The sequence below is a fragment of the Amphiura filiformis genome, chromosome 4 (genome assembly GCF_039555335.1).
Source record: "Amphiura filiformis chromosome 4, Afil_fr2py, whole genome shotgun sequence".
NCBI classification, from domain to species: Eukaryota; Metazoa; Echinodermata; class Ophiuroidea; order Amphilepidida; family Amphiuridae; genus Amphiura; species Amphiura filiformis.
The window spans coordinates 44,955,490-44,982,590 of record NC_092631.1 but is presented as its reverse complement, the minus strand read 5'-3'; the positions used below and the strand labels follow the sequence as shown (position 1 = coordinate 44,982,590).

General features: G+C 35.7%; 1 protein-coding gene across 2 annotated transcripts; it reads right to left on the bottom strand.

The window, feature by feature from the left end:
- On the bottom strand, positions 1-25,317 carry LOC140150922 (solute carrier family 23 member 1-like). Of its 2 annotated transcripts, none has more exons than XM_072173076.1 (14): positions 24,829-25,317; positions 21,990-22,126; positions 20,967-21,131; positions 18,678-18,835; positions 18,436-18,527; positions 16,738-16,981; positions 16,423-16,543; positions 8,629-8,785; positions 5,801-6,054; positions 3,297-3,426; positions 2,691-2,840; positions 2,039-2,134; positions 452-673; positions 1-219 (listed from the first exon to the last, which is right to left on the bottom strand). In XM_072173076.1, exons 2-14 carry the CDS (start codon positions 22,059-22,061, stop codon positions 188-190), a joined length of 1,893 nt encoding a protein of 630 aa, XP_072029177.1. In that variant the 5' UTR covers positions 22,062-22,126; positions 24,829-25,317; the 3' UTR covers positions 1-187. The 2 variants fall into 2 exon arrangements, with proteins under 2 accessions (XP_072029177.1, XP_072029178.1); XM_072173077.1 differs by lacking the exon at positions 24,829-25,317 and adding an exon at positions 24,342-24,779.
- Between the last annotated feature and the right edge of the window lie 1,784 nt (positions 25,318-27,101).

Below are 27,101 nucleotides of genomic sequence, written 5' to 3'. Positions count from 1 at the left end.
AAAATAGTCGGCTCATGTTTTTCAATTTACATTGTTATTTCGGCTTAAGATGGAGAGAACCAATTCCTGACATTTGATTACTATTATCATTTCAACACTTTGAGTAAAGAAAAACATAATTAAAATTTTATGGAAATCGTACATTATGGTATGCAGTATGGCACAAATGCACGTATGACGGCTCCATTCATACAGACTCGTTTCCATCGTTGATTGTCACTAAAAGAAAGAAATGAGAAATAAATAATCCTTAATAAAATATTGTCATGTACAAGGTCAAGCAATTAACATACTTAATGTTAAAATGAGCGGAGAATGAAAAGGACCCAGAGAAGGACCAGTAAGTATCGTCTATCAGCAACACATAATAAGTCATTTATTTAGCATGTTTAGAGTTCACACTGTAATACGGAACAGCCAATGAAAGTAATAAGCATGGAATAACTCGCACCTGTGTTACGTTTGTAGCAATTACAACAACGTGGGCACCTGCAATTAAAGCCTCGGAATGTCGGTGAGAATGGTAAATATGAAAATAATTTGACATCTCGGATGTATTTCATTCCAAATGGAAACTCATAGCATTTGAGAAGATGTTTCCGTACTTCAGCTCCTTCTTCACTGCTACCGAACAGTTGACGCCATTCTCTCATGCCTCGTTCCTCATCGGTTCCTGAATATTTCAACATATTAATAATTCCATATCAACTTCATGCAGAAAAAAGCAATATTATTTATTTATTAATTAATTAATTAATTAATTAATTAATTAATTAATTAATTCATTGATTGATTCATTGATTGATTGATTGATTTATTTATTTATTTATTTATTTATTTATTTATTTATTTATCTTTCATGCATTCATTTATTCTTTCCTCTCCTTAATTCGATGTAACTGTTATGTAAATTTTAATTTTACAGCATGTACGTATGTGCCTATTAAGAAGTTACATTTATTTGAAGTAATTAGACATTCAACAGTGGACTTCGGTTGTATATATAAATGCGCATATATAAATGCGCACGTGACATCTACAAGTCGCCATACCGTATTAAACGATATAAGGTACCCGGATGTACATAAACTCCCCGTGCAAAAGTATAGGGAAAATGACAGGTCGCAAGGAAAATTGCTTTTGCAAAATAGTGGCATTGATTGCAAAGGGTAAAATAACTTGACCCGAAAGATAAACTCTTTATTAACGTTTTCCATCACGAAAAAAAAAATTAACTACGGAAAAGCTAGATATAGCTGATTTACAAACTTATATTTCATAATGTCCGTGCTAAATGGGCGTGCCAATTGGCCATATCTATGACGTAGTGCTGGTTTCATACTATCATGCTGCTTGCCGCCGAGCGGCGTGACACACGCGCATTGTAGACAAACAGACACAATCAAGACTTGTGAATGGCTGATAAGTCATGCCTCTTGTCGCAACGGCATGAAAGTATGAAAGGGGACATGATTGGCTTTAAGGTCAGAACTGTGCAGGCGGCGGATGACATGATCGAGCCGGCAACTTGTGAAACCGCCCGGGCGTATGGCATTTTCCAATATAGTCGGTTAATTTTGTGGGGTTCATTATCGAACCCAAACGGTTTTAGCTTGTATTTATATTATTTATCAACATAGGCCTATTTGTTTGTGATATTTCAAGCGTTTTAAAATTTCAAAATAATCCCATTCAATTACACGGTTGACGATGAAAATTTACTGAATTTAGAGAATGCAATGCGGCCACCACCTGGAACTGTGGTCGCAATTTCAGTGATTGACAGTAAGGTAACACGAACATGGCACTGGCCATCTGGTCACGTGCGCATTTATATATGCGCATTTATATATACAACCGAATTCCACTGTTCAACCTAATGCTGAAGTTGGCATTGTTTCACTTGTTCTTGTCATTTGTCTTACTGCATGACGTGGGAAGGAAGTGACCAAAACAATCATGAAATACCACAAAACCTCATACGATCACGCTGGTGGAAGGTGACTTGCTTGCACCTTTTTCTTGACACTTGTCTTACCTGGGATGGAATTGTCCAACACAAATCCCACAAAACCTCCCACGAACATACTAGTACTTAGCAGCACGGTAAATATGTTATCAATCTCCTTCACACCTTCAAAAAGATAAAAATGTTTGTAACAATAACATGAATATTCATTTTCCTTCGTGCACTTGATCTTTTGCAAAATGTACATGTAGTCACCCAACTAAAATACTTTTCACCTTCATAAGACCTTCATTGCTTAAAACTTATACAAACTTATCCCAAATGATATGTCTAGAAGGCTGTGGTAGAATATAAGGAAATGACTATTTCAGCATAACTAGCAAGTAAAAAATCAGTAACTCTTGGAATAATTTTACAAGAGCGAAATAAAAATCATGGAACCAATGGTCGGCCTCCCGTCTCCTCTATGGTCATTTTTGATTGCCGGTCCTATCCCGGGTAAACTGCTGGGGTAAAAATGTTATCATCAAAATAAGCGCAAAGGATGGATCTGCGATTAGCTTAGGTCGTTTGGGCGTGACGGATAAAAAATCTTAGGGGGGAGGGTTGGTACTAGGGTTAAGTTCAAATCGACATCCTGGCGGTAGAGAAACCCTAAAGGTGCGTATTAGACATAACACTTAGGCCTTTATTTGTTATAACGCCGTTATACATGTTATACCTGTATTGAAGAAATTTTTGTTCTCCTCCAATTTGAGCCAGTAAGGTAGTGCAAGTCCTGTAAACAAGGCGAAACCTAAAACAAACAGGTTGCGCGACGAATTAAGGTCGACAAATTGAACATTGGAAATACCAACCGCTACCACCATACCTACGAAAACAAGAAGAGGATGACAGTTAATTCGATTTTTCTTGCAAAAAAAACAGTCAAAGTCGCAGCATCACCCAAGCAACGCCCTATCGCGTTGCCGCTGGCGTGATTGTTAGACACGCACGATCGAACCATTAGCCCTCATGAATATGTGAGAATTCACAGCATACAATGCACGGGGACTTTGACTTCCGATGGATAGTTTGTTCACTCTGTGATAGCAATGTGCCAGAAGGCGGTAACTAAACCTGCATATGAAAAGCGTGCGCACATAAATCATGCACTTTGGTGGTAGAAGCTCGTTTTGAGACGCGAGCCGTGCAAAGAGTCGATATTAATGTAGCGCTATTATTTTGTTTTTTCGATCCTTGTATTTCAGTAATTTCGAGTTGGGTCTAATAATAATTATTAAAACATTTCAAGCAGACTCGAAGTAAACTTATCCGATTTACTCACCAAACATAACAAAGAACATGCCTCCAACGATTGGATCCGGAATTGTCACAAACAGCGCACCGAATTTAGCAAAGGTACCGAAAAATAGCATTACAATGCCGCCATACTGGACAACGCGTCGACTACCGACCTAATGGAATATCGAAAAAACATTCATAAAAATGGGTGCAAAGGTGAAATTGTAACAAATACAGGGTGAGTAAAAAAAGTGCAATAGAGCAAAGAATCGATATGTATGTAAAAACCAAGTTAAACTTTCACATTATTGAAAGTTTCTATAACCATGATAAATGCCACACCTTCTGTGAAAAAAAATGAAGTGACTCACTACTACGGCTTAAATTTTATGAGTCCTTTTGCTGCGATGCCCAATTTTATTATTTGTCCATGAGGTACCATGTGTTTTGAATGAGAGCACACAATGAACGATAAAAGCACAGGTCTGAAACTTACTTTAACTTAAATAAGATTGATTTTTGCGTTATTTCAATCTCTTTTTTTTTCTGTTCAAGCAAACTTTTTAACATTACTTTGAGTCCTTTATACCCAATATGTCCAACTTACCGGATATTTTCTAATTCACTTCACTTAAATTTGCGCCCATTTCATTTCGACATTTGAAAAACCCGCCTACAAATTTATGTTTTTGATAGAGAATAAACATAGAAGTAAAGGGGAAATGAAAATTGGTGCTCCATTTTATTTCAATGCCAATGAGGTTAATGAAATGGCAGTTGTTCCAAAGCTACCTTACACAGAGTGGGTTGACATTCAAATTTGAGATGTCTCTTGGACAAACATTAAAATTGGGTATCGCTATAAAATGTGTCATAAAAAACGGTAAATGCAATTCCTTGATTTTTTCACATACTATAATGGATAGGTTATTTATAAAATGTTTTAAAACCTAAAAGGTACAACTCGGTTCTTACATAAAAATGGATTCTTACTCACCCTGTAGAACTTTGACGCTCATTAGCAAACCAGAATTAGTAATTTGCTTCCTGACTCACATCTCTCTTAATCTATTATCTGTTCCAATTCCAGTGACACCTGATATGCATATTTTCCTGGGTAGGATTAGCCATATGTTCACTGGAGGGGCGTGACAACTGGCACTACAGCCCTGTTATGTTGATTTTTCAAAGTAAAATGCATCCAAAGATCCAGGAAATTATTGAGGCGTCACTGGGGCTGGAATAGATTGTGAAAGAGTGAAAGGTTCGAGCGACAGAGAGATCATTCTCGTCAAAGCAGTGAAAATGTAAATCTTTGTAAAGTCAGAGAATCCCGACCTACATACCCAAAAAATTTCTTTATGTTAGTTGTTACGCCAACATTTTTTTAGGCCTAATCATTATTAATATCGCTTTGTTAAGGTTACTACAAGAAACGTGTAAAAACGTATAAAAGACGTATAAACTTGTTCTCGGGTTTCTAAGTTTTCTCAGCAATCAAATATCCCGGTGAGAGAAATGTTGGTGCGTTTGATATAACTTTACATTATTGTTGTATGTTTTAATATATGAGTTTATCCTTCGTTTACATCCTTTTAACGCACCATGTTCACGAGATCAAAAACGTGTTCATGTTGGTTTCTTTTTTTCAAATGTGTTATTTATTAGGATAGTCTTAAACTCCCCCAATCGATTTGAAAATTTAGAAACTCCCATAGGAACGTTGCCGCAAAACGGCTGCCCCTCCTACTAGGCCCTCCTCCCAACATGGTCGGTCCCCCATGGCCCCGTTATAGGATGACTCTCCTCTGGAATCAAGCCTTGTAAACCCCATGCAGTAACCTAAAGGGTAAGAGGTAAAAATACCATACTTTGTACGTTCTGGATGGTACGACGTGTAAATATCATTATGTGTATGTTCTGAAGAGGTTTTACATTGTTTGAGTTGAAATGAATTCAATTACTTATTGATTATTAATGATTGTATAAGTCTCATAAGGTGCGACGAACTTTGATATTCTACGATACACTATCATTCCTTATATCTAGCTTTTAAATGCCCATTCAGTTATCCCAGAGAAATATTAAAAAGGAATTGTGCATAGCTTGCCTAAAAGTAAAAGAAAAGCCACAAAATTGTCATTACGTATTTTTTGAAAACATCTGGCAAACAAAACGATAAAAACAGCAGCATTGACAAAGATAATACATGTAGCTAATTTCTCTACATAAGTATAGAAATTACAGATTCATGTAAATGTCTTATTTTGTCTTTAATACACAGCTTTCAGCTTAACCACTAATATGCTATATCAGCACATTTCTAATAATAACAAATGTGCCTAAATCTAAATTTTGAAAATCAGGAAATCACTGAATAGACCTTTAATATTCACAAACTTTAAAGCTTACGCTTCAAAAACTATTTATTTACAATGTGCATAACCATGCATGCCCTCCAATTTAAGATAGAACTGAAGGTTCTCACTATACAGAAGCTATTATTTCTTTACAAATTTTATACTAGGTAGTAAATGTTAAACGAACCTTCGTAATACCAATCGCGCCGATGTTTTCACCATAAGACGTAGTCCCGTTCCCAGAACCCCACGCGCCAGCAAGAATAGAGGCAAAACCCTCAATCATTATGCCACGGTTCACAGCATGCACAGGAGGCGGAGGGGCTCCTGCTAACCTCGCACATGCAAAGTAATCGCCGATAGATTCTACTACAGATGCGAGTACACCCGCTATCATTCCAAATACGCCAGCTACGGTGACTGTTGGAACACCCCATTGTCCTAGAATTATAAAAGAGCAAGGTGGATTTAGAATAGATAGTAAACAATAAAAAAGAGGATATTTAGTTCAGCTATCAGTCCACTACTCGGAGAATTGGAATTAAGATAATTCTGACCACCGCACATATGCACAAGTATTGAAGCTGTAAAATGTAGCTCGTCTCAGTTTAGACGGGGAGCTTGCATCCCCAGAATTAATCCAAACTAACCCATATAAACCCTTTAGGTTCTTTGGATATACATGTATATTCAAGTTGCTCCAAAAATTAAAAAGTGGCCCGACACGCGTGTTAGGGATCAATCAAAGGTCAACACAGGGGTGAAATTTCAAACTTGCTCACATTTTGTAAGTATGCCTCTCATCTATAGTTTGACCTATCTGTGACATACCGTTCTTGAGTTATAAGCAAACAGCTTATCATAACTATGATGTCATGTACTCAGTTCAGTATCTATAAATTGTGGCAGGGGTGGTGCAATTCTGCAGCATAGCCACCTTTTTAGTGTGAGGAGGCAAAGCCAAATTTGTGTACCCATTTGTCAATTTTTCGTTCCATTTTTAGTCATTTTAATGACACTTTACTCTATGCAGTCCCCATTTTCATCACTGAAAATGTCTTTGGGGAAAACTTGCCCCCTCCACGGCTCCCCCTGGCTACGCCACTGGTGCAAGTCCATATTGAGGGGTGGTGGCCCAAGTCCAATTATAGTCCACAAAAAGCAAAAAAGCACGTCTATTCTATATAATACAATAGTGCATGATTTACTCCTAGTAAAGTTACAATGGTTACAAAAAACAGCGTTCTTTTAACTTTTGGAACACCCCATTGTCCTAGAATTATAAAAGAACAAGGTGGATTTAGAATAGATAGTAAACAATAAAAAAGAGGATATTTAGTTCAGCTATCAGTCCACTACTCGGAGAATTGGAATTAAGATAATTCTGACCACCACACATATGCACAAGTATTGAAGCTGTAAAATGTAGCTCGTCTCAGTTTAGACGGGGAGCTTGCATCCCCAGAATTAATCCAAACTAACCCATATAAACCCTTTAGGTTCTTTGGATATACATGTATATTCAAGTTGCTCCAAAAACTAAAAAGTGGCCCGACACGCGTGTTAGGGATCAATCAAAGGTCAACACAGGGGTAAAATTTCAAACTTGCTCACATTTTGTAAGTATGCCTCTCATCTATAGTTTGACCTATCTGTGACATACCGTTCTTGAGTTATAAGCAAACAGCTTATCATAACTATGATGTCATGTACTCAGTTCAGTATCTAGAAATTGTGGCAGGGGTGGTGCAATTCTGCAGCGTAGCCAGCTTTTTAGTGTGAGGAGGCAAAGCCAAATTTGTGTACCCATTTGTCAATTTTTCGTTCCATTTTTGGTCATTTTAATGACACTTTACTCTATTCAGTCCCCATTTTCATCACTGAAAATGTCTTTGAGGAAAACATGCCAACTCCACGGCTCCCCCTGGCTACGCCACTGGTGCAAGTCCATATTGAGGGGTGGTGGCCCAAGTCCAATTATAGTCCACAAAAAGCAAAAAAGCACGTCTATTCTACAGGGTGAGTCAAAAAAACTGCAATAGAGCAAAGAATCGATATTTATGTAAGAACCAAATCGAACTTTCCCAATATTGAAAAATTCTATAAATGCTACACTCAATGGCTACCTTCTGTGAACATATGAAGTGAATAGCGACTACCGTTTAATTTTTATGAGTCCTTTTGCTGCGATACCCAATTTCGTTATTTGTCCACGAGGTACCATGTATTTTGAATGAGAGCACACAGTGCGCGGTAAAGGCACCATATCGGAAACTGACTTTAACTTAAATTAGGTTGATTTTTGCGTTGTTTTAATTTCTTTTTTTCTGTTCAAACAAACTTTCTAACATTACTTTAAGTCCTTCATGCCTCACTCGACTCCAACTCCAGTTTTTTTTAAACCCAATATGTCAACTTACTCGATATTTTGTAATTCACTCCATTTCAATTTGCGCGCATTTCATTTTGACATTTGAAAAACCCGCCTACAAAATGTGTATGTTTTTGATAGAGAATAAACATCTTTAAATTAAAGGTAAAATGAAAATAACAACAAATAATGTTTCTTTTCCTTAAATAAGACCAAGGGCAATAACACTTTGGGTGCTCCATTTATTTTTAATGCCAATGAGGTTAAGAAAATGGCAGTTGTTCCAAATCTACCTTACACAGAGTGGGCTGACATTCAAATTTTAGATGTCTCTTGGACAAACATTAAAATTGGGTAGCGCTATAAAATGTGTCATAAAAACAAAACGGTTAATGCTAACTCCTTAATTTTTTCACACAAAGTCACTGATGGATATACCATATATAAAATGTTTTCAAATCTAAAACGTTCAACTTGGTTCTTAAGTAAAAATGGATTCTTTTCTCTATTGCACTTTTTTGACTCACCCTGTATATAATACAATAGTGCATGATTTACTCCTAGTAAAGTTACAATGGTTACAAAAAACAGCGTTCTTTTAAGAACATTCGAAGTAGATAGAATAACATATATTCGTTAGATACCTGGGTATGGAAATCTAAACCAAGCTGATTGTTGTAGCACTTCAATCCTGGTATCGGTTCTTGCCTCATAACCATAAGTGGCAGGATCATTTGGAAATGCTCCTGCTACAGTCAAGATGTAGGAAATAAACCAAGCAAACATGACGGACAAAACAACCTGCAATAAGATCGTTATTAATCATTTATTATCTCCAGAAAACATGCAGTTTAACATAAGAAAATGCATATTTACATTAATTTGGTATACATTTTTATAATTTAAGATAATTAACAGTTGCATGCATGGCGGGCTATAGATCTATCGCTACGATTGGTACCAATATGTGATTCGCGATCCGAGGGTGCCCTATTTTGCGCATCGCGTTTGGCACGATTCGCGATTCGTCACGTAAATAGACTGATGACAAACATGACAAAGGAGCCACAAAATACAGATTACGACTCCAAATCTATTATAGGCATTTACTATTGAGAGCCCACTTGACCCATTATAGATAGGTTTGTGGTGTTGGAATATCCATCCCATAGCTATCTGGGATGTCCAAACTCTACATTGATTTTACAAACTAGAGACATCTTTTTCTAATGTAATTTTGCGTATTGTTGTTGATTATTTATTTAGTTGCCTGCTGTCTTTCGTGCCGTCCAGTATCATGTTAATAGAGAGTTTGCGAAATGAAGTTTGAAAATTTGTAACAGCAACGTCAGTAATCGAATGGATTCTTGCTCAAATTTACATCAACGCGAACGTAATAATTGGTTAATGCACCAACCGCGTCTGGTCGCTTGAGGTGGCACACAGGATCACTCAAAGTGGGACATTTTAGACATTGTTTTGTATTGTATCTTTAAAAGTAATGAAGATAAGAACATAAAAGTACACATTTTCAGAAAGGATGATGCAAGGAATCAACTAGCACGGCAGATTTCAAAAATGAACACTTTTGAGTGTGCCAAAATTGAATTTTGAATTTTTTCGTTCCGGCATAAAACTCACCTAAATATCAAAATTGACGAAAATAAGATATTTGTTTTAAAGAACAAATCTAGAAAGAGTTTTCAAATTTTTGAATTTTTCTTCGTTTTGAAAATATACCTTATAATATACCAAATTTTGGTCAAAATTGAAAAAAAGTCAAATTTTGATCCTTTTTAACCCATATTTTTAAAACGAAGGAATAAATCAAAAATTTAAGAAAACACTTTCTAGATCTGTGTCTTAAGAACACAAATATGCAATTTTCATCAATTTTGAAATTTAGGGTAAGTTGTTATGGCGTGCCGAAAAAATTGGCATGGAAAATCAATTTTGGCGCTTTTCAAAAACTGCTCAAAGAAACCTGCCGTGCTAGTTAGATTCCTTGTGTTATTTCCTTTCTGAAAATGTATACTTTTATGTACTTATCATCTTTAGTTTTAAAGATACAATACAAAACAATGTCTAAAATTTCTGAATTTGAGTGATCCTGTGTGCCCCCTTAAACTCGGGACATGTGCATCAATTGGCGTTCAAAAGAAGGGCATGTGTAAGAGCTTGTAAGCGATTGCATCAAAATGTCTCTTTTGTTTGGTAACCAGTGACTTCGTCAGGGTTTTTTGTTAGGAGGACACGGGGAAGCGTGGAATATGGCAAAAAAGGCCTAAAAATGTAAAATATCACGGCGGTCCAACTGGGTAGGGTCAAGAAGGAGAACAAGATGTCCCATTTGGGAGCTGCCCGCCCCCTTGGCTACCGCCACTGCACCTCTCTGTCGACTTCCAATGTCTCCCCACTTCACCTCTTCCTTACGACTCTCGCAGCCTATGACATGATACATTTAAACTGGTTTTTTTTACGTCATGATCACACATAATTGTATATACCAAGCTTGACGTTTGGAACAAAAAAAATATTTTAACCTAATTCAAATACTAATTTTATAAACCTGAAGTCAATGTTCAATAAATGCCAAATGTTGCTAGCAGTTGATTAGTTAAATAGGCCTACTGCATGCAATACATGACAATAAAAAAAGTTTATGATGTCGTCATACGTGGATCTTAAGGTGGTATTTGAGGCATATTCTAGAAATTAATAAATGGCTGAGACAAAACCGTTTGTGACTTTCAGAAGATTTTAAAGAGGTACCAGCACATCTGGATTTATTAATAAAATGTTACACAAGCTTAGCATAACATAATCCATGATAATAAATTTGTCCAACTCGCCAAAGTCCTGACCATCTAAAAGAACATAGTGATATGTAAAGACAAGGTTACTTGCCCAAATCCTAGTATAAACATTTAGTAATTGTTGGTATTTAGTTCCTGCATAAACCTGCCAGTTGACCAGGCCAACGATGGTGGACCTTTAAGGTATGTGCCAGTATTTTTGGTAACGAACCGGAGCGATATTGACATGTAAAACAGATGTAAAAACTGGAAACATCAACCTTCTTTTATGATGACTTTTAGCACCTTCTTTTGGAATGGGATGTGGGCATCTTTTGTGATGACATTCGGAACCGTTCTGGGCCATTATTGGCATAACCACAATCTCTGATAAGATTGTTTGTTTTCGGTTTTTTTTAAATTTCTTCGATAATTTTTTTCATTTCTTCATTGATCGATAAAGAAGAAATGTTTTTATCTAGGCCTAGGTGCAATTATTTTCGTTTTAACGAATAACCGCGGAACGACATTGACATGTAAAACAGACGTAGGCCTATCATGTAAACATTAATAATGATGATGGGGGCATATTCATGCGCATTATTATAGCATATAACATTCAGCGGAAACTAATGAAATGTTCTCAATAAGTGCAAATACTACCCTGTCAGCTTTTAAATAGAAAAATTAATTATGCAAAGTAGAGCAGCTAACTAATTAATTATCTGGAAGTCATTAGGAACACTTTGACCAAGTTTGAAACCAGTATTATATTAAATAAAAATGTTATTGAATATTAATGAGCACTTTCGAGTCATATTGGTTCATCAATCTGAAAGCCTGTTTTAATCACAATGGTCAGAATTAAATAGTCAAAATGATTAGACAAATAGGCTACACTGTCCATACACTGTACAGTGTTATTGCAAGATCATGATCGATGCGAATTATAGAAACAGTTCAAACAATAAAATAACTACACCTTTATCTTGATACTTCCTCATTTGCTCGCCCTGTTCCTTTATAAAGGATTTTTTATTGAACACACGTCTGTGTCAATTAGCTGACCGGTAATCGTTAGCAGATAAAAGGCAACCAGTTATTGACTTTTCTCCTGGTAAATTGGTCAATAAGCAAACATTCTTGGTCTGAGCAATCCGACAGCCTCGTTAACTAATCTACTGCTAGCAACATTTGGCATTTATTGAACATTGACTTCAACGTATACAGCTGTATACCACCACACCATGCAGGTTCAACCAAGTTAGCAGATAAAGGGCAACCAGATATTGACTTTTCTCCTGAAGCAAACATTCTTGGTCTGAGCAATCCGACAGCCTCGTGAAAAATTAATTGACGGTGTAGTTATAGTATCATTAACAGATTCTATACGCTATAGCATAACAACAAGCACATACAGGCAAGTATTTTGCCAGTATCAATGAGGCTATTAATGTAGCTTGTACGTCTTAAAGAAATGAAAAATATCTGTTGCAATTTTCGGATTTGCATAAAAGTAATTCTAGTTCATCCAAGTTGTAAAACAATTATTTCTTTTAATACAAACACATTCCTTGGTAAGACAACTTTATAGCGCTGTTTGAATATCAACATGAAGTAGTAATGACAAATTTAAATGTACACTATCGCCTCTGAGGTTTCTGATTACATAGACAGCACGATTATTTTATTTTTATTCTGCAACGCTGTGAGGAAATAAGTAAGCCAAAACCCATCGCAATAAGGACGAAAAATGCTTCGCATTTTTCGCCCAAAAGTGCATCAAACGATTACCGGTCAGCTAATTGAGAGACAGGGTTAATTGGTGACAGGCTGGATATAGCGGAGATCAAATGTGATGCGATCAAGCAAAATCAGTCGGAACTCGGCAATAATACATTTTCAGTTTCCTATAGGATTGTAAAAAGTATTTGGCCACGTGTTATGAGTTGGGGGTCTCATAGGCTGGAGCCCGGACATTTGCGCAGAATTTTTTGCCTAAATGTCAAATTGTTTAATTACTGTAGATACCTACATAGGTAAATTATATACCAAATTAAAGCTCTTAGTGAGTGCTTCAAATTGGTACCTTATCTTTTAATATAGCATGTATACTTCAAAAGTTATAGCAGCTGAACGAAAAAAATGTCAGGGTGGAGTCGGCCCATGATATGCTGGCCCATGATATGCACTTTTGTGTTAATGTTTGCTCCAGCTTGTTTATATGTTGTTTCTGATTTGCTTCTTTGCCCAAAATTAGTCAAATTGCCTAAATATGACAAGCCTGGATATTATTAAGTATTCTGAATGTGTAATCTTTCGAGTTTTAGGGTTTTAATTGAATTATTTAGACAGGGTGGAGTCGGCTTACGATATGGCTGCTCGAGAAATAGCGGCTCAGGATATGCTCTTTTCCGGTGAAGTTTGCGAAAACTTATCAGGATTGTATTTCTGATTTGATTTACACTCTCAGATTTAAATATTTAAGATACAAACACAACCTTCTTAATTTACCTACATGGTCCTGGTAAAATTTTCGGGGGGGTCCATGTATTTTACATGTTCAGTGGCGCATCATGGTAAGTTTTCTGAAGGTGCAAAGACAAACAAATTCCTAGTAGCCATCATTTGACACTGTGATTACCCGGTGTGATTGTTGTGCAAAACAATGGCTATTGTACACTATATTTAAGCCCAAAATTAAGGTGAACATTTGTGTTTACCACTTACCAGGCCAATTTTCAATTTCACACTATGGGGGGGGGGTGAAATTTTCTTTGGGAAGGGGTTGGTTATAGGGGTGTTTGACATTTATTTGGGGGGGGGGAGTTAGCTAACCAACTCATATCAGGTGGGGGATGGCTCAACCACCTAACCCCCTTGGTCTTCACAATTTCAAAAGACTACAATTACATTTAGTCATTTACATAAAGTCACTTCAATGTACATCAGTTGAACATACATGTGTATTTAAATTAGCACTGACTTCATCTCAGTTTTTGCGATTCTTTGTACCGGTACCTGTATCTTTCTTGAACATAAAGTAATTTTGTATAAGACTTTCCCAGGAGACAGTAATTCCAAAAGAAACGGTTTTGCATATTGGGATTAACTTGCAAAATATAGATCTGAAATTCTGCAAATCTTATTATTTTAAATCCTGTTGTTGACTGTGATATCGTATACAAGTGCAACTTTAACTTACTACAAACTTCATATTTTGGACAACAAATTTCAAAATACTGTGAATAACTTGTTGTTATGTCAACTTGAATTCATATACATAATATCATTCTTGTACTTTTAATTACTTAATTTTTCTAGACAGAACATGATTTGTTAATTTCATCAAATTCAGCACCGTTTTTGCGTTGGCGCGTTTTAACCCTTGCGCAATTTGAGCACCATAACAGGTAGCAAAGTAAAACTATATATTTTCTGAAAGCTTTTGATGTGGGGAATGCAAAAATGGAGTCTGTTTTGATGTAGGGTAAGGCATTTTAAAAATAGGACCACTTGATCTTTGGCAATTTTTTTTTAATTTTTCCCTTTTTATCTTCATATATATTTCTTAGCATTGCCCCTGCATCATAAATAACTGCATTTTGGGAATCCTCATGAAATTTCCTTTCAGAATATGTATACTTTGCCTATAGTAGCATGTACAGGTACTGAAATAATTAATTATAAACAAAAAATGGCGCGATTTCCCAAAAATATGCAATGTCCGGCAAAAATCCCCCAACTCAAAACACATGGCCATTTATAAAGCTGGATTTTGCAGAATATCCCATTGAAATTGAACAACCAGTTCCAAAGATATGAGCAATTAAAGAGTTTCCAAAACAATAGGAAACAAAGGGAAACATTTTCTTTGTTTGGCTATATTTCAAAATCAATATTTCCGAGTTCCGACTGATTTGGCTTGATCGCATCACAAATTGGCGCCGCCCACAGAACCGTACAGTTCACATCTACTGAGATCGTTTCAGTTTTGTAATTAACATTTGCAATGTAAGTGCAAGAGTATTCAACTGAAAGACTTATCAGTTATTGATTAACCTAACACCAACTCGTCATGGAAAGCCAAGATGGTGATCAAGACATGACAACATGAACAATGACTCTCAAACATCCCATACCACAATGACGGCACTGTCATATCTATTATTATTGATATTTTATTATGCTGTACATGATTGCGTACTAAAGTTTTTGAAGCAGGCTAGCTAACATATTAAAGCCTCGCATGATGATGTAATTAACCCCAAAATAATTGTAACTAGTGATTATTATTTGAGATGTTAACTGCAGTGTAGGGCTTACTTTGTTCCCTGAATTGGCAGTACATGGAATAAAACAAGTTTATAGACTTGAATTACTTTTTTTCCCCATTTTTATTGCCCTGTACTTGGGACTGGTGGGTGGAGAAAAGATACAGAAAACCACCAGCCCCCTTCTTCATGTCAGCCATACAATATTATAAACAAATATGCAATTATTCCTTTAAGCCCAAATTAAAGTTTGATATGTAGCTACACTTGTAATTATTGACACCCACCACTCACAAGTGCTGTGATGTATACACCACACAAGCTGAAGCCAGGACCTGGACCAGGCCTGAAAAAGCACAAAACGAAGACCATCCCAGCACTGTCATAAGCGGTGAGTGATAGACTTGAATTACTTGACTTGTCATGGTGGATTGTTGTGTGCAGACCATCATATTCCAAATTTTAACACTATAGGCCTATGTATGACATTTGTGAACACATCCGGTATTCAAAAGTATGCACACCAAATTATATTAACACAGACGTGTGTTCAAAAAGTGTTACATGTCTTTGAAAGTGTCCATGTGTTACCATTTTGAACACCAACTTTCAGTGTTCAAAGATGAACACAACAAAACAAACGGCATTTGAGAGCTAAGACTACGCCCTTGACGTTGATGTAAACATTATGTCACAACGGTATTTTCTAATTGCCAGAGAGGGCGCTTTTCACTTGCACAATTTTTTTTGAGACAGGCTGTACATGTTCAATAAGTGTTACAATTCAGAACACTTTTTTACAGTGATACAAGTTTTCCTGCGTATGTTTCTGTTTGCTTTTGCTTCTATTGCTTTGGTTTGTATTGTTTTGTTAATGAAGATTGATGATACATAAACTGTACATAAGAACAGAACTATACTGAAGCCAAGAGCGAGGGAGCAAAATATTTTTATTTTTCTACTTTTGGATAATAAATGATTCAATTAAATATTGCGAATAACCGTCACAATCACACGGCCGTCTTAATGAACTGCAACTCAAACAGAATCCCTGTGATTTTTCGTGTCTGTTATATGCAAGTATTGAAAAGACATCTGGACCAAAGAATGTGAATAAACACAAGTAGGTAGCATTTTCTTTCATGTGCGAAGTTCACTCCCATTAAAATATACTGCACGAGTCGCGGTGTTTATCTCTAATGGATATTACCCACAATGCACTCTGTTATAGAACTACGAAAGGGCTTATACCATCCAACACGGTTCACTGATTGAAGACCTATAACATTATTTCTGATTTGTTATTCATAACTTCAGTTAGTATGTTGTTTATTATGTACTACCGAGCTAATATAAATTATATACCTACCGGGTAGAGTTTGAAAACGGGATATCGTACAACATGGCATTTTTCTTCAGACGAGTATCCTGCGCACGGAACATGGAATCTCGATATATACTGCGACATTATCACCATCAAGATAATCGTCCTGTTGAAAAAATAAGAAATATCTTATATCGGTATTTTTAATAAACTCTAGACTTACTTCTTAATTTATTGGTCAAACCCTCGCGTGACGATACTACCTGCTAACTTAACAATAATCATTATTAAAGACACTTTCTATAAAGCGAAACAGACATACACAATAAAATACCGAAATTAAAAGTCAATGTTACTTACAAAACTGACATACCCCAGTGCTGTCCGGCGAAATCTGCTGCTGGACCAAATAACGATAAACTCACAAGGGTGATCGTAGGAGCTATAGATAGTGGACCTATATAGTTAAGCATTAATCCAAGGATTCCAGTAGCCCCAATGAACACTTGGAAACACGAAGATACCATGATTGATCCTTGCAATTCAAGTATTCTGCTCTGCCATTCTGCCGTTGCATTGGCTTTTTCTTCAGCAGTTGAATTTTCTGATATATGAGAAGCATAATGAAACTAGGCTTACCATAAGCATGAACAACAACAATATTTATTTCAGGATTATACCATGATTCGATTTTAATACACATTATTGCTTGAAAGATTATTGTATCTGTATTCTGATACAAAAATAACAGCCAGTGAAAATATCACTGACCATCAATGCACGCATAAGTTGAACCTGGGACCTTTGGTTCAACGGACCGATGCTCTATCAACTAAAGCTCACCTCACCTCACCAGGCTGTATTCGACCAATTTTAGACATAGCCCTCTTCATGATTCTTCCGCTGTTCTCTGTCTCTCTTGCATTTCTTGTCCATGTAGGTCCCATATAGGCAGTAATGTCATCACGCCACCTCCTCTTCTGTCTTCCTCTTGATCTTTTCCCTGTTATTGGTTGCCATTCTCTAAGTCGCTTAGTCCATCTGTTATCTTCCCTTCGTGCAAGGTGATCTGCCCATATATCTCCATTTCGCTTCTTTGAGTTTCACCATGTCTTTGACTTGAGTTTGAGGTAATTTTATCCCTTAAGGTAATGTGTAGCATCTTCCTTCACATTGCTCTTTGGGCTGTTTGTAGTTTCTGTTCCAGGTACTTGGTTGTTGTCCATGTTTCAGCCCCATCATTGTTGGCAATACACAATGGTTAAACATTCTACTGATCAGATGCATTGGTAACAGCCTTTATTATGATCAAAGCTTCTTCCCTGGTGTTGTCCTACATCTTCACTGTTTGGCAAAGATATTTATAGCCATCCACCTTTTCGATAACATCGCCTTCAACTACAATGATGTCCTCTGACTGGTAGTCATATATTTAGTTTTGCACTTGTGTATGTTCAATCCAATCTTTTTACTTCCTTTATTCAGATCATTTAACTGGACCTCCATATCCTTTACTGATGTTGTCACCAAAGCTACATCATCTGCAAATCTCAGATATGTTAGCTTCTCGCCATCTATCTTCTGTAGGTTCAGCTTTCTGAATATATCTTCCATTGCTGTAGTGAATATTTTGGGGATATTGTGTCTCACTGTCTCACACCACGCTGAATTCGGATTGTTTTTGAAACATCGTTTTCAATATGGGCTAGTGACCCATTATTATCAACTACCATATTTGCACACGGTGTGAATTCGCACTGCTGTAATTGGGTACAGGGCGTTATAATGGGTGAAATATAAATTGTGATTAAAACGGTTTATTTCAACAAATTGCAGAACAAAATCTTGAGATTTGGTTGTGTAATGAGTTATGAATTCCTTTAATAACTGTGCATCAGTTATGTCAGGCAGTTGTCCAAAATCTAAACATATTGCTTTGGACCTCGGAATATCACTCGGTTCCAAAGGCAAAATGTTTACATTTTTCACAATGCCCGCCAAACAAATGATGCGCAGTTATAGCCTGTAAATATACTTGTAATTAATACAGTTGCTTACCATTAAGAGGTGCCGGACAATCTCCTCGTAGAGAAAGAATGGCAATAGCTGGCACCAGGAGAGAAAAGGTCGCTCCTTGTACAATAGGTAATCTGGTTTAAAAAATTAATAATAATAAATTTCATCTTCAACGCACTCACATTTTTAGCAACATTTTTTGTACCTATCAGAAAATATTATGAACGTTAATACACATATTTAAGCACACCGTGTTCAGGATTAAAAATTGAAACGTTACGAACCTGCAACCAAATGTTGTCTGTAATAATGTTGCTATACCAGAAACGAAGAAAATGGTACCAATGACTTCACCGAGTGCCACAAGATCGTTTCGAATACAAAGAGCCTCGGATAAGAATAGTGGAACGGCAACTGTTGCACCAAACATAGTAAGGTAGTGCTATATAAAAACACAACGGAACATTAAACCAAACGTTAAGTTGTTAACAAGAATATCACACCCGGGGACACTAACTAAAAACGGGTCACGGGGCGGCCATATAGAATTTCATCTCTCTCTTACTTTATTGTTTTGACCCTTTTATTTGTCCGCAATTTCCTACAATTATCCAAATTATTTACATTATTAATCCAAACGATGCCGTCACCAAACAAAATATATATTCAAAATAATCCATTTTGAGTTTAAATCATGAGTGGACAAATTAGTGTTTTGTTTGATTGTTTTCTTTGGAACTGGAACTGGACTTTGCAGTATATTGTTACTTCTTCTTCATATATTCACATACGTGCTGAGTATTGTCGCACGGGCTTTACGTGCACAGTTTACCTATGCACGATCCTGGAACCTGGGATCGATTGCAGATATCAGAACCGGGTATGGTCCCCCTTCTCTTTTCGAATAGTTCTGACACTTGCACGTGCACAGGGTAAATGATAATTTGTCCGTACAAGCACTGATTCGAATCTGCCATTATGAATTCCAACATAGCGTTACTCTCAACTTAATACGAAACAGACTTTTCATAGTGTTGAATAAACATTATATCTGTGAGCTCACTCACTGTACTGTATGTATAGGCAAAGGACTAGTTAGTGGGCTGGTGGGAAAACCCTTCACCCAATAATAGCCATAGAAGCTCACATGTGAATTATAATGTTCATCCTTAACATTATATCGGTTTGATCAATTTTTGCCAAAAAAGCTGTAAATAAACTTCAATTCTTTCCCTCTATGGTCATCTAAAAATGATTAAAATGCGATTTTGGGAAGATTGTTGTCGAGCCCTCCCAAATATGGAGTTCTGACTGCCCGATAGGGAGCTAAAAAATGAAAAACTTTTTCCAAACCGTGTTAAGTCCAAAATCACATGTTTCTCATTTACTTGTGTGATACGATCACAATAACTGTGACAAGTTTGACATGAGTTGCACCATCAACATGGCTGGATAACAATAAGCAGACTATTGTTCTCATTTCGGAAACAAAGGCCACGCTCACTATTGTTACTGCGCGTTTGCTTTGTAATGGTGCATCCAACTGAAATTATAATACCTATTTCATCACAGCACATTGAAATATCGCACAGGTAAATCAGAAACATATGTCTATGGATTTAACCAGGGCTATGAGACACATCCCTGATTTAACATAGTTGAGCTGTTTTCAATGAGGTTTATCTTGGTTTAATGGGGTTTAAGTCCTTCAAAGGTCGTGGTGAATTCTGCTGTGGACATGACTACATAATGACGTATTTACTTTTGATATAAGACCTATCAATGACCTTATTACATCCAGCTTGTTGGTTTGATAATATCATGACATTAAGTCTAAATAGATGAACAGCTTGGATGTACACAGTAACTATACAGTTTGCAAAACAATTGAGGTACCAGTTATTGTTACCCCTGTATATCCTAAACAAAGGCAGATATGTCATAATTAGAGCCAGAAGCCAATAGCTGCATCGTTCAGCTCGGATTTAAGATCCCATTCGTTAAAATCGGTCAAGAAAGCAAGCCACAATAACCCCAAACCCAAGGAAGATGCAAGTTCAAAAGTTGCAGTTTTGTTCTCGAACAAGAGAGCGCCGTGCTTCCATTGATTAGCACATTAAAACTAGTACGTGCTTTAAGAACATGAAAATGCAATTGTTGATTTCGTTACTTCCTTGGGTTTTAGATCACCGTTTCTTTAATTATCAACCAATTTCATCAAGTGAGGTCTTAAATCAGAGCTTAAGGGTTCAGGTATTTGCTGCTGGTTTTACTTTTGACATATTTATCTTTGTTTAGGATATACAGGAGTCAACATAACTGGTACCTTAATTATTTGGCTTTCTGTATATGGAGCATTATGAAACAGAACCCAAATAATACAACAAACAACGCCAAGACAATAAGTTAGCAGTGTGCTTTGTGTTCGATCTTTATGCTTTGAAGTCCAAGTTTGAAATATTCTTTAACGTAGGATCTGTAATACGAGTAAAGAACTCTTAAAGAATGCGTTTATTATATTATTTCTTCAAATTTAATACAGCACTAACGATTTTAACAGTCAACAAACTTACCTGAAACCCCAGAATAATTGACGTGTACCATGGTGGAACGTCTTCTATTGCGAAACTTAAATCACCTTTGAGTTTCTTTAGGACTTCCTTTGCTTCCAATTTGGCATCTAAAGATGAAGTATCGTGTTGTTCTCGACCAGTGCTATCATTTACCGTTGATGCGCCCTGTTGTTAATCATATAAACAGAGATGGAAACATTTTTGAATCGTTTGCCGAATCGGCAAACCAACTCTTGAGATAAAGGTATAAAATAATCTAACCATAATAAACTTGTAACACCTTTGTGATTCCTAAACGTATACATTTTGGGAATAGTACAAAAACAAAATTTGAAGAGATCAAGAAAAAAATCTCATTCTTTTCTACAGCGAGGCCTTATATTCATTTTAAAAGGGCAAGTTCATTCACAACGATTCCCTGATGAATATATGCACCATGGTCTGATTGCGTCATCAAAGTCCTTTTTGTGGAATGCATGCGCATTCAGAGTGGTTTATTATAGTGAGCTCATTCTTTTCTACAGCGAGTGAGTCCTCTCAAAAGTTGGGTTAGGGTTTGTGGGAACGAGACACTTTTAATTGAGGCATATTTTGAAAATTAGTTACCTGATTCAATGGGATCTAGCTTAATGGACTGAAATACAGGGTGTCCCGAAAGTCCATTTACCATTTTAAACGTTCATAACTTTAGTATTCAGCAACCGACCGCAAACATGAAAGTATCTTTGCATAAAGAAACCTCGTGCAAATATTTTGACAACAAATGTGACATATAAACCTACAGATATAATAAATAAACTGCGATGAATCATTCACCTGCAACAAGTAATACGCAATGGTAATTGGTACTGCATGTGCGAACAACTTTAAAAAAACATGATATTTTTAATGGATTATCTGAAAAATATATAGGCTATACATAATTATTATAGACAGGTACATACATTCATTTTTATGTTGCAGTTTCTTAGTGGTATTGGAGTTGTTGCTATAGTACGCATGCTTCTTCCATGATATACGTACCTGCGTTTCTTTTTCTGCTGCAGAGCTGTTTAGTTCTCCATGTTTACCCGGGTTATCCTCCATCTCCAACATGTTTAACGATTTATGGAAGACGAGGTCTCTCAATCTGTATTTATCCAAAGTCCTTCACATTAAAGCTACATTATACAAAACAATAAACAAGACAATCTCAAGAGGTCAAGATAACAGTACACGGTCACTCCTGCAATCAAGATACATCAAAGGAAATGTTCATAAATATTCTGATGAGGGTGTTCGGAGAATATGGAGGGTCTGAAACATTTAAGCTGAGAAAAGGGGGAATCTAATTTTTGGACAGTCTAAAGAAGGGTGACACTGGATTTTACAATGTTCTAGCACTGGAATACGTCAATTATCCCCGCCTTGTCCGACTGAACCAAGCGTATGTGCATGATGCATCAGAGTAGTTTTGGCGTATTTTGGCGTTAAAACTGCATATTTTTGCAGAAATCGTGCACATTTGTCAGAGTATGTAAGTCATTTTGGAAGCTGACCATGAGGGCAGAAATTGCTTCTTTTAAAAGCTGTGTATCAAATACTTTGGTTTAACTTGGCCCAGATTTCACTTTGATTTTTGGCTAATAGTGAGTACAATTTTAAATTTTTACACGCTTCATGCTCAATTGTCCGCGTAAAATGAAAACCGGACCAAAATTATGTCACCGGAATATTTTTGATTTCTTGCCCCTGACAATTGGGGACCGTTCACAAACACTTGTAAGGGGGGGCTGATGCAAAAAAAAATCATCGCGAAATGTTTTCGCCCCCCCCCCTTTACAGACCTCAACAATTTCAGGGACCCCCTTTTGAAATGAAAATTATGGGTCAACCCCATAGAAAAGCATACTGATAAACTCAATTTTTCCAGAAAATGTGTGGTCATTTTTTCAGGGCCCCCCCTTAGGAGGGTCAAAATGTTCAGCCCCCCCTTTGCATCAGCCCCCCCCTTACAAGTGTTTGTGAACGGTCCCTTACTGCAGTAATTGCACTGACCTCTGATGGATACTGTACTGAAATCACTGAGTTGCTCTGCATAAACATTTTATGGTTTAAAAACACATTCAAGATGTTCCCAAAACCAAACAGTGGCCCTAAGCGCGTAGGGGTCAATTAAATGTCAACACAAGGGACCAAACTTCAAACTTGCATTTATTGACGGATAAAGTACTAGGCCTATACTCTTAATAGGGACCCAGCAAACACAAAAGAGTTTTAAAAACGTTTTAAATAAGTTATATTTTGGCTTTTGGTTTAGTTAAAAACGTTTTAATAACATTAAAATGTCGGGTTATATAAAGGTCATGATACCGTTTTAAAACGTTTTGTATGAAAACACACTACAACAATATTTTTAAAATGTTTTCAAGAAATATTATTGTAAACTATTTTTGAAAACATTTTTGCTAAATATTTTGTCAACACATCAAACACAGCAATGTTCTTAAAATGTTTTTTTTCAAAACCTTTTAATAACATTTAAATTTCAGGTTATATAAAGGTCATGAAAACGTTTTAAAACGTTATTGCAAATATTTTGGGCAAACATTTTTCGCAAAATATTTTTCAACCCCAAAATAATATTCTGTGTAGAATGTTTTGTATTAAGTTTTCAAGAATGTTTTTGGAATGTTATTAAAACGTTTTTATACCCTTTATATAACCCGACATTTAAACGTTTTCTGTAAAACTTTTTTTTTTTCTGATCAGTATATTATCGAAAAAATGCTTTTTAAGGTTATGAAAACTTTTATACTCTTAATATACCCTTTATATAACCCGACATTTAAACGTTTTCTGACAACCTTTAATAACCTTTTGCGAATGATGTCGAAAACGTTTTGTGTTTGCTGGGGAGAGCCAGGGCAATAATATACAAAATTGCTTGCCACACTTCGACTTGCAAAAAGCACTCCGTATAGTGCCAAAAAATAACCAAATTTATTTAACTGATCCCAATAATTTAGCATGTACAAGGGGGTGCAAATATTTTTTGCGGGCCGAGAGATATATTGCCCGAATATTGTAGCGGACCTTAAATATAGCGAGAAGAAGATTCGAATATTTTCACCATCGCGGCCTCTATGTCCGTGGTATAGATATGGTTGACATGATAAACAAATTCCTCTATTCAGTTGCAAATGTAATATTACGGCACGATCTAGTTATGATTATTACATGAAACTTTTAAGGATTATGAACAATTTTTGCGCTCGTTTTTATCAGAAATAAAACTAAATATTACTTCCTGTAGTTATATTTTTAGATAAACACAGTCTTTAATGTATTTTGTAAATCGTAACAGATCATTTTGATACCATTTTATTTACTCACCAAGCACCTTCACATCAAGCTTCAGCAATCCCAGTACCAGTACATGTACCACACTATGGACCATAATAGCCTCATCCCAATGGCATAGTTCAACAACCTCAATTGAATAACCATAGTGTAAAATTTGACCTCAAGTTGCAGAGTATGAGTTTTTGTACCCAGATTTTCAAAGGTCATTCAATGAATGTGCAATTGTATTGGGGTTAAAGGACTGCACCCTGATAGATGAGCATGTTGTGGCTCCTAGTGCCAGTCACGTTGTATTTCAACTTAAAAGTACACTAAACTTGCAAAACATTATTAAGCAAATATCGTGGGAAATGTCAATTTGATAGCGGTTGAGCTTAGTTATTATAAGCTTAATGTTACACGGTCATGGTCACGATGGTACAAAATATCTTGAGCATCGCCTTAAAAATTCACATAAATACATATGATGATAAAATCATATTATATATACTGATCCCTATAAAAAAAATTCATTTACCTTGCACTGCTACGACACCTTTGTCACGTAAATCTACCGATGAAAACGGATGGAAACTGTTGTGATATCTTGATAAATGTGTAACAATATTTCCGTTTTCTATGTCCCAATAACCATCTCACTTCTTGCATGTATACGGACTGCCCACTTTACTCACCCACAGCATAGTATGTGTGAATGGAGAGTGAAGGTCGAGCTAAGTGTTTGGTATTATCAGATTACTTGGGCAGTAATCAATGCCTGTATTTGGGTCAGTGGTGTCAAATTACAAATCTGAAAGTTCAGTGTTTTGATTACACGTTACTAAGGTAACCACAGCAGTGGGTAACCACCGTGGTAGATCTCAAGCTAAAACTATGCCATAGTCGATTTTTGATCAATATAAATATGTTATTAATCATGATGAACGCATTCAGTTGAATTCGAAATTATACTGATATTTTACATCAAAGATACGACACGATTTAGGGGCAAAAAAAACGGACATGTTTTGAAAAGAAACTTTAATACCTCACAACCATTTGAGATACTAAACAATATACCATAGGTCTATTTTAGATAACGCAGGATAAAGTAAAACACAATAATATAAAGATTTAGCTTTTGAAAGTCTACATTTTGAAAGCATCTCAAAACAAATTCCCTCGTAATAATAAAAAAAAACAGATTTTGAAAATCACATATTTTTCCTATGATTATTTCGGATACTCATAAGTTCCCTCATAATACAATGAAGTCAAAAAAAATCAAACCCTGATAAAACAAAGTGAAACATAAGAATAACTTTTTTAGATGCTTAATTTCAATTCTCATAATTTTCCTCATAATACAATGTAAAACAAAATAAACATATATACACATCCTAATAAAACAAAGTCAAACACACGAATAACTTTTTTCTAGTTGCTTATTTTCAATTCACATTATTTTCATCATAATACAATGTAAAACAAAAGAAATAGATTTTCAAACCCCAACAAAACAAAGTCAAACATAAGAATAACGTTTTAGATGTTTATTTTCAATTCTCGCATTTTTCGCATAATACAATAAAAACAAAAGAAATAGATTTTATTCTTTTTAAGTTATTCTTATGTTTGACTTTGTTTTATTAGGGTTTGCAAATCTATTGCTTATTTTCATTGTATTATGAGGAAAATTTAAGCATCTAGGAGAATGACAACCTTCATAAACGCATCTAGGAGAAGTTATTCCATTTTGGACTTTGTATTGTTATGGTATGCAAATCTTAATTTTGATAATTTTCTTCATAATACAAAACAAAAATAAAAGTAATATATTTCCAAATTGTCATTGTCATAATTGTCCTCACCATACAATGAAAAAATAGATTTTCAAACCCTAATAAAACAATGTCAAACATAAGATTAACATTTTTTCTAGATGCTTATTGCCATTCACTTAACAAATACAATGAAAAACAAAAGAAATACATTTACAAAGTCAAACGAAAGAATAAGTTTTTTCTAGATGCTTATTTTCAATTCTCATTGTATTTCCTAAACAACATTAGTAAAGTCGATGATTTCAACCATTTCAGAATTTCAATTCTCCGCTACCAATCTTTTTAGTACATGTAATCAAATTCAAACGCATGAAGCATTTGCTGAGGTATTCATTTCTCTTTTCAACTTGCTTGTCTCATCCTTTGATTCTTAACTTTATCAAACTTATTGTCCATCAAACTTGAAGGATGGTCAGAATAACAACGTCATCCCACCCACATCATCCCTACGTTTCTCTAACCAAAATCAGTGGATACATAATACTTTTTTTCTCGTTATCGCTGAACTAAGCATACTAAACCAAAAAGTGCCCATGTGGGTTAACCCATTTATTATTCCCACAGTGTTTTATTATGGGCTTTAAAATTTTCCTTTTGGGCTCTCATATTTAAAGGAATTTAAAATCCTATAAAATTTAATGGACTCAAGGTCATTCAACCTAGTTAAGGTGGCAATATCATCTTCTTTTAATATACACATATTCCAGTTCTAATGAACATCACAGCGAAATGAGCTCATGGTCAAAAGCAAAATCCAAAAATCAAATTAAAAACATAACCACAACAAAATTATACCAACAAAATATAAATATTATACTATATAAAATACTCCGCAGGGATATTTAAACATAGCAAAGCAAAACGAAACAATAACTAAATAAAATAAATATTAAACTATATATTAAATACGATTTAAAGTCCTATGTAAAGTTATATTAGCATAAAACCCAATCGTTCATAGTGACAG

Coding starts and splice junctions, on each gene's coding strand:
- LOC140150922 (XM_072173076.1), bottom strand. CDS start 22,061: ATGTTGGAGATGGAGGATAACCCGGGTAAACATGGAGAACTAAACAGC. Junction 2,135..2,690: donor CAAAAATTTCTTCAATACAG/GTATAACATGTA, acceptor ATCTTTTTGAAG/GTGTGAAGGAGATTGATAAC. Junction 220..451: donor TTGCTACAAACGTAACACAG/GTGCGAGTTATT, acceptor TCTTTCTTTTAG/TGACAATCAACGATGGAAAC.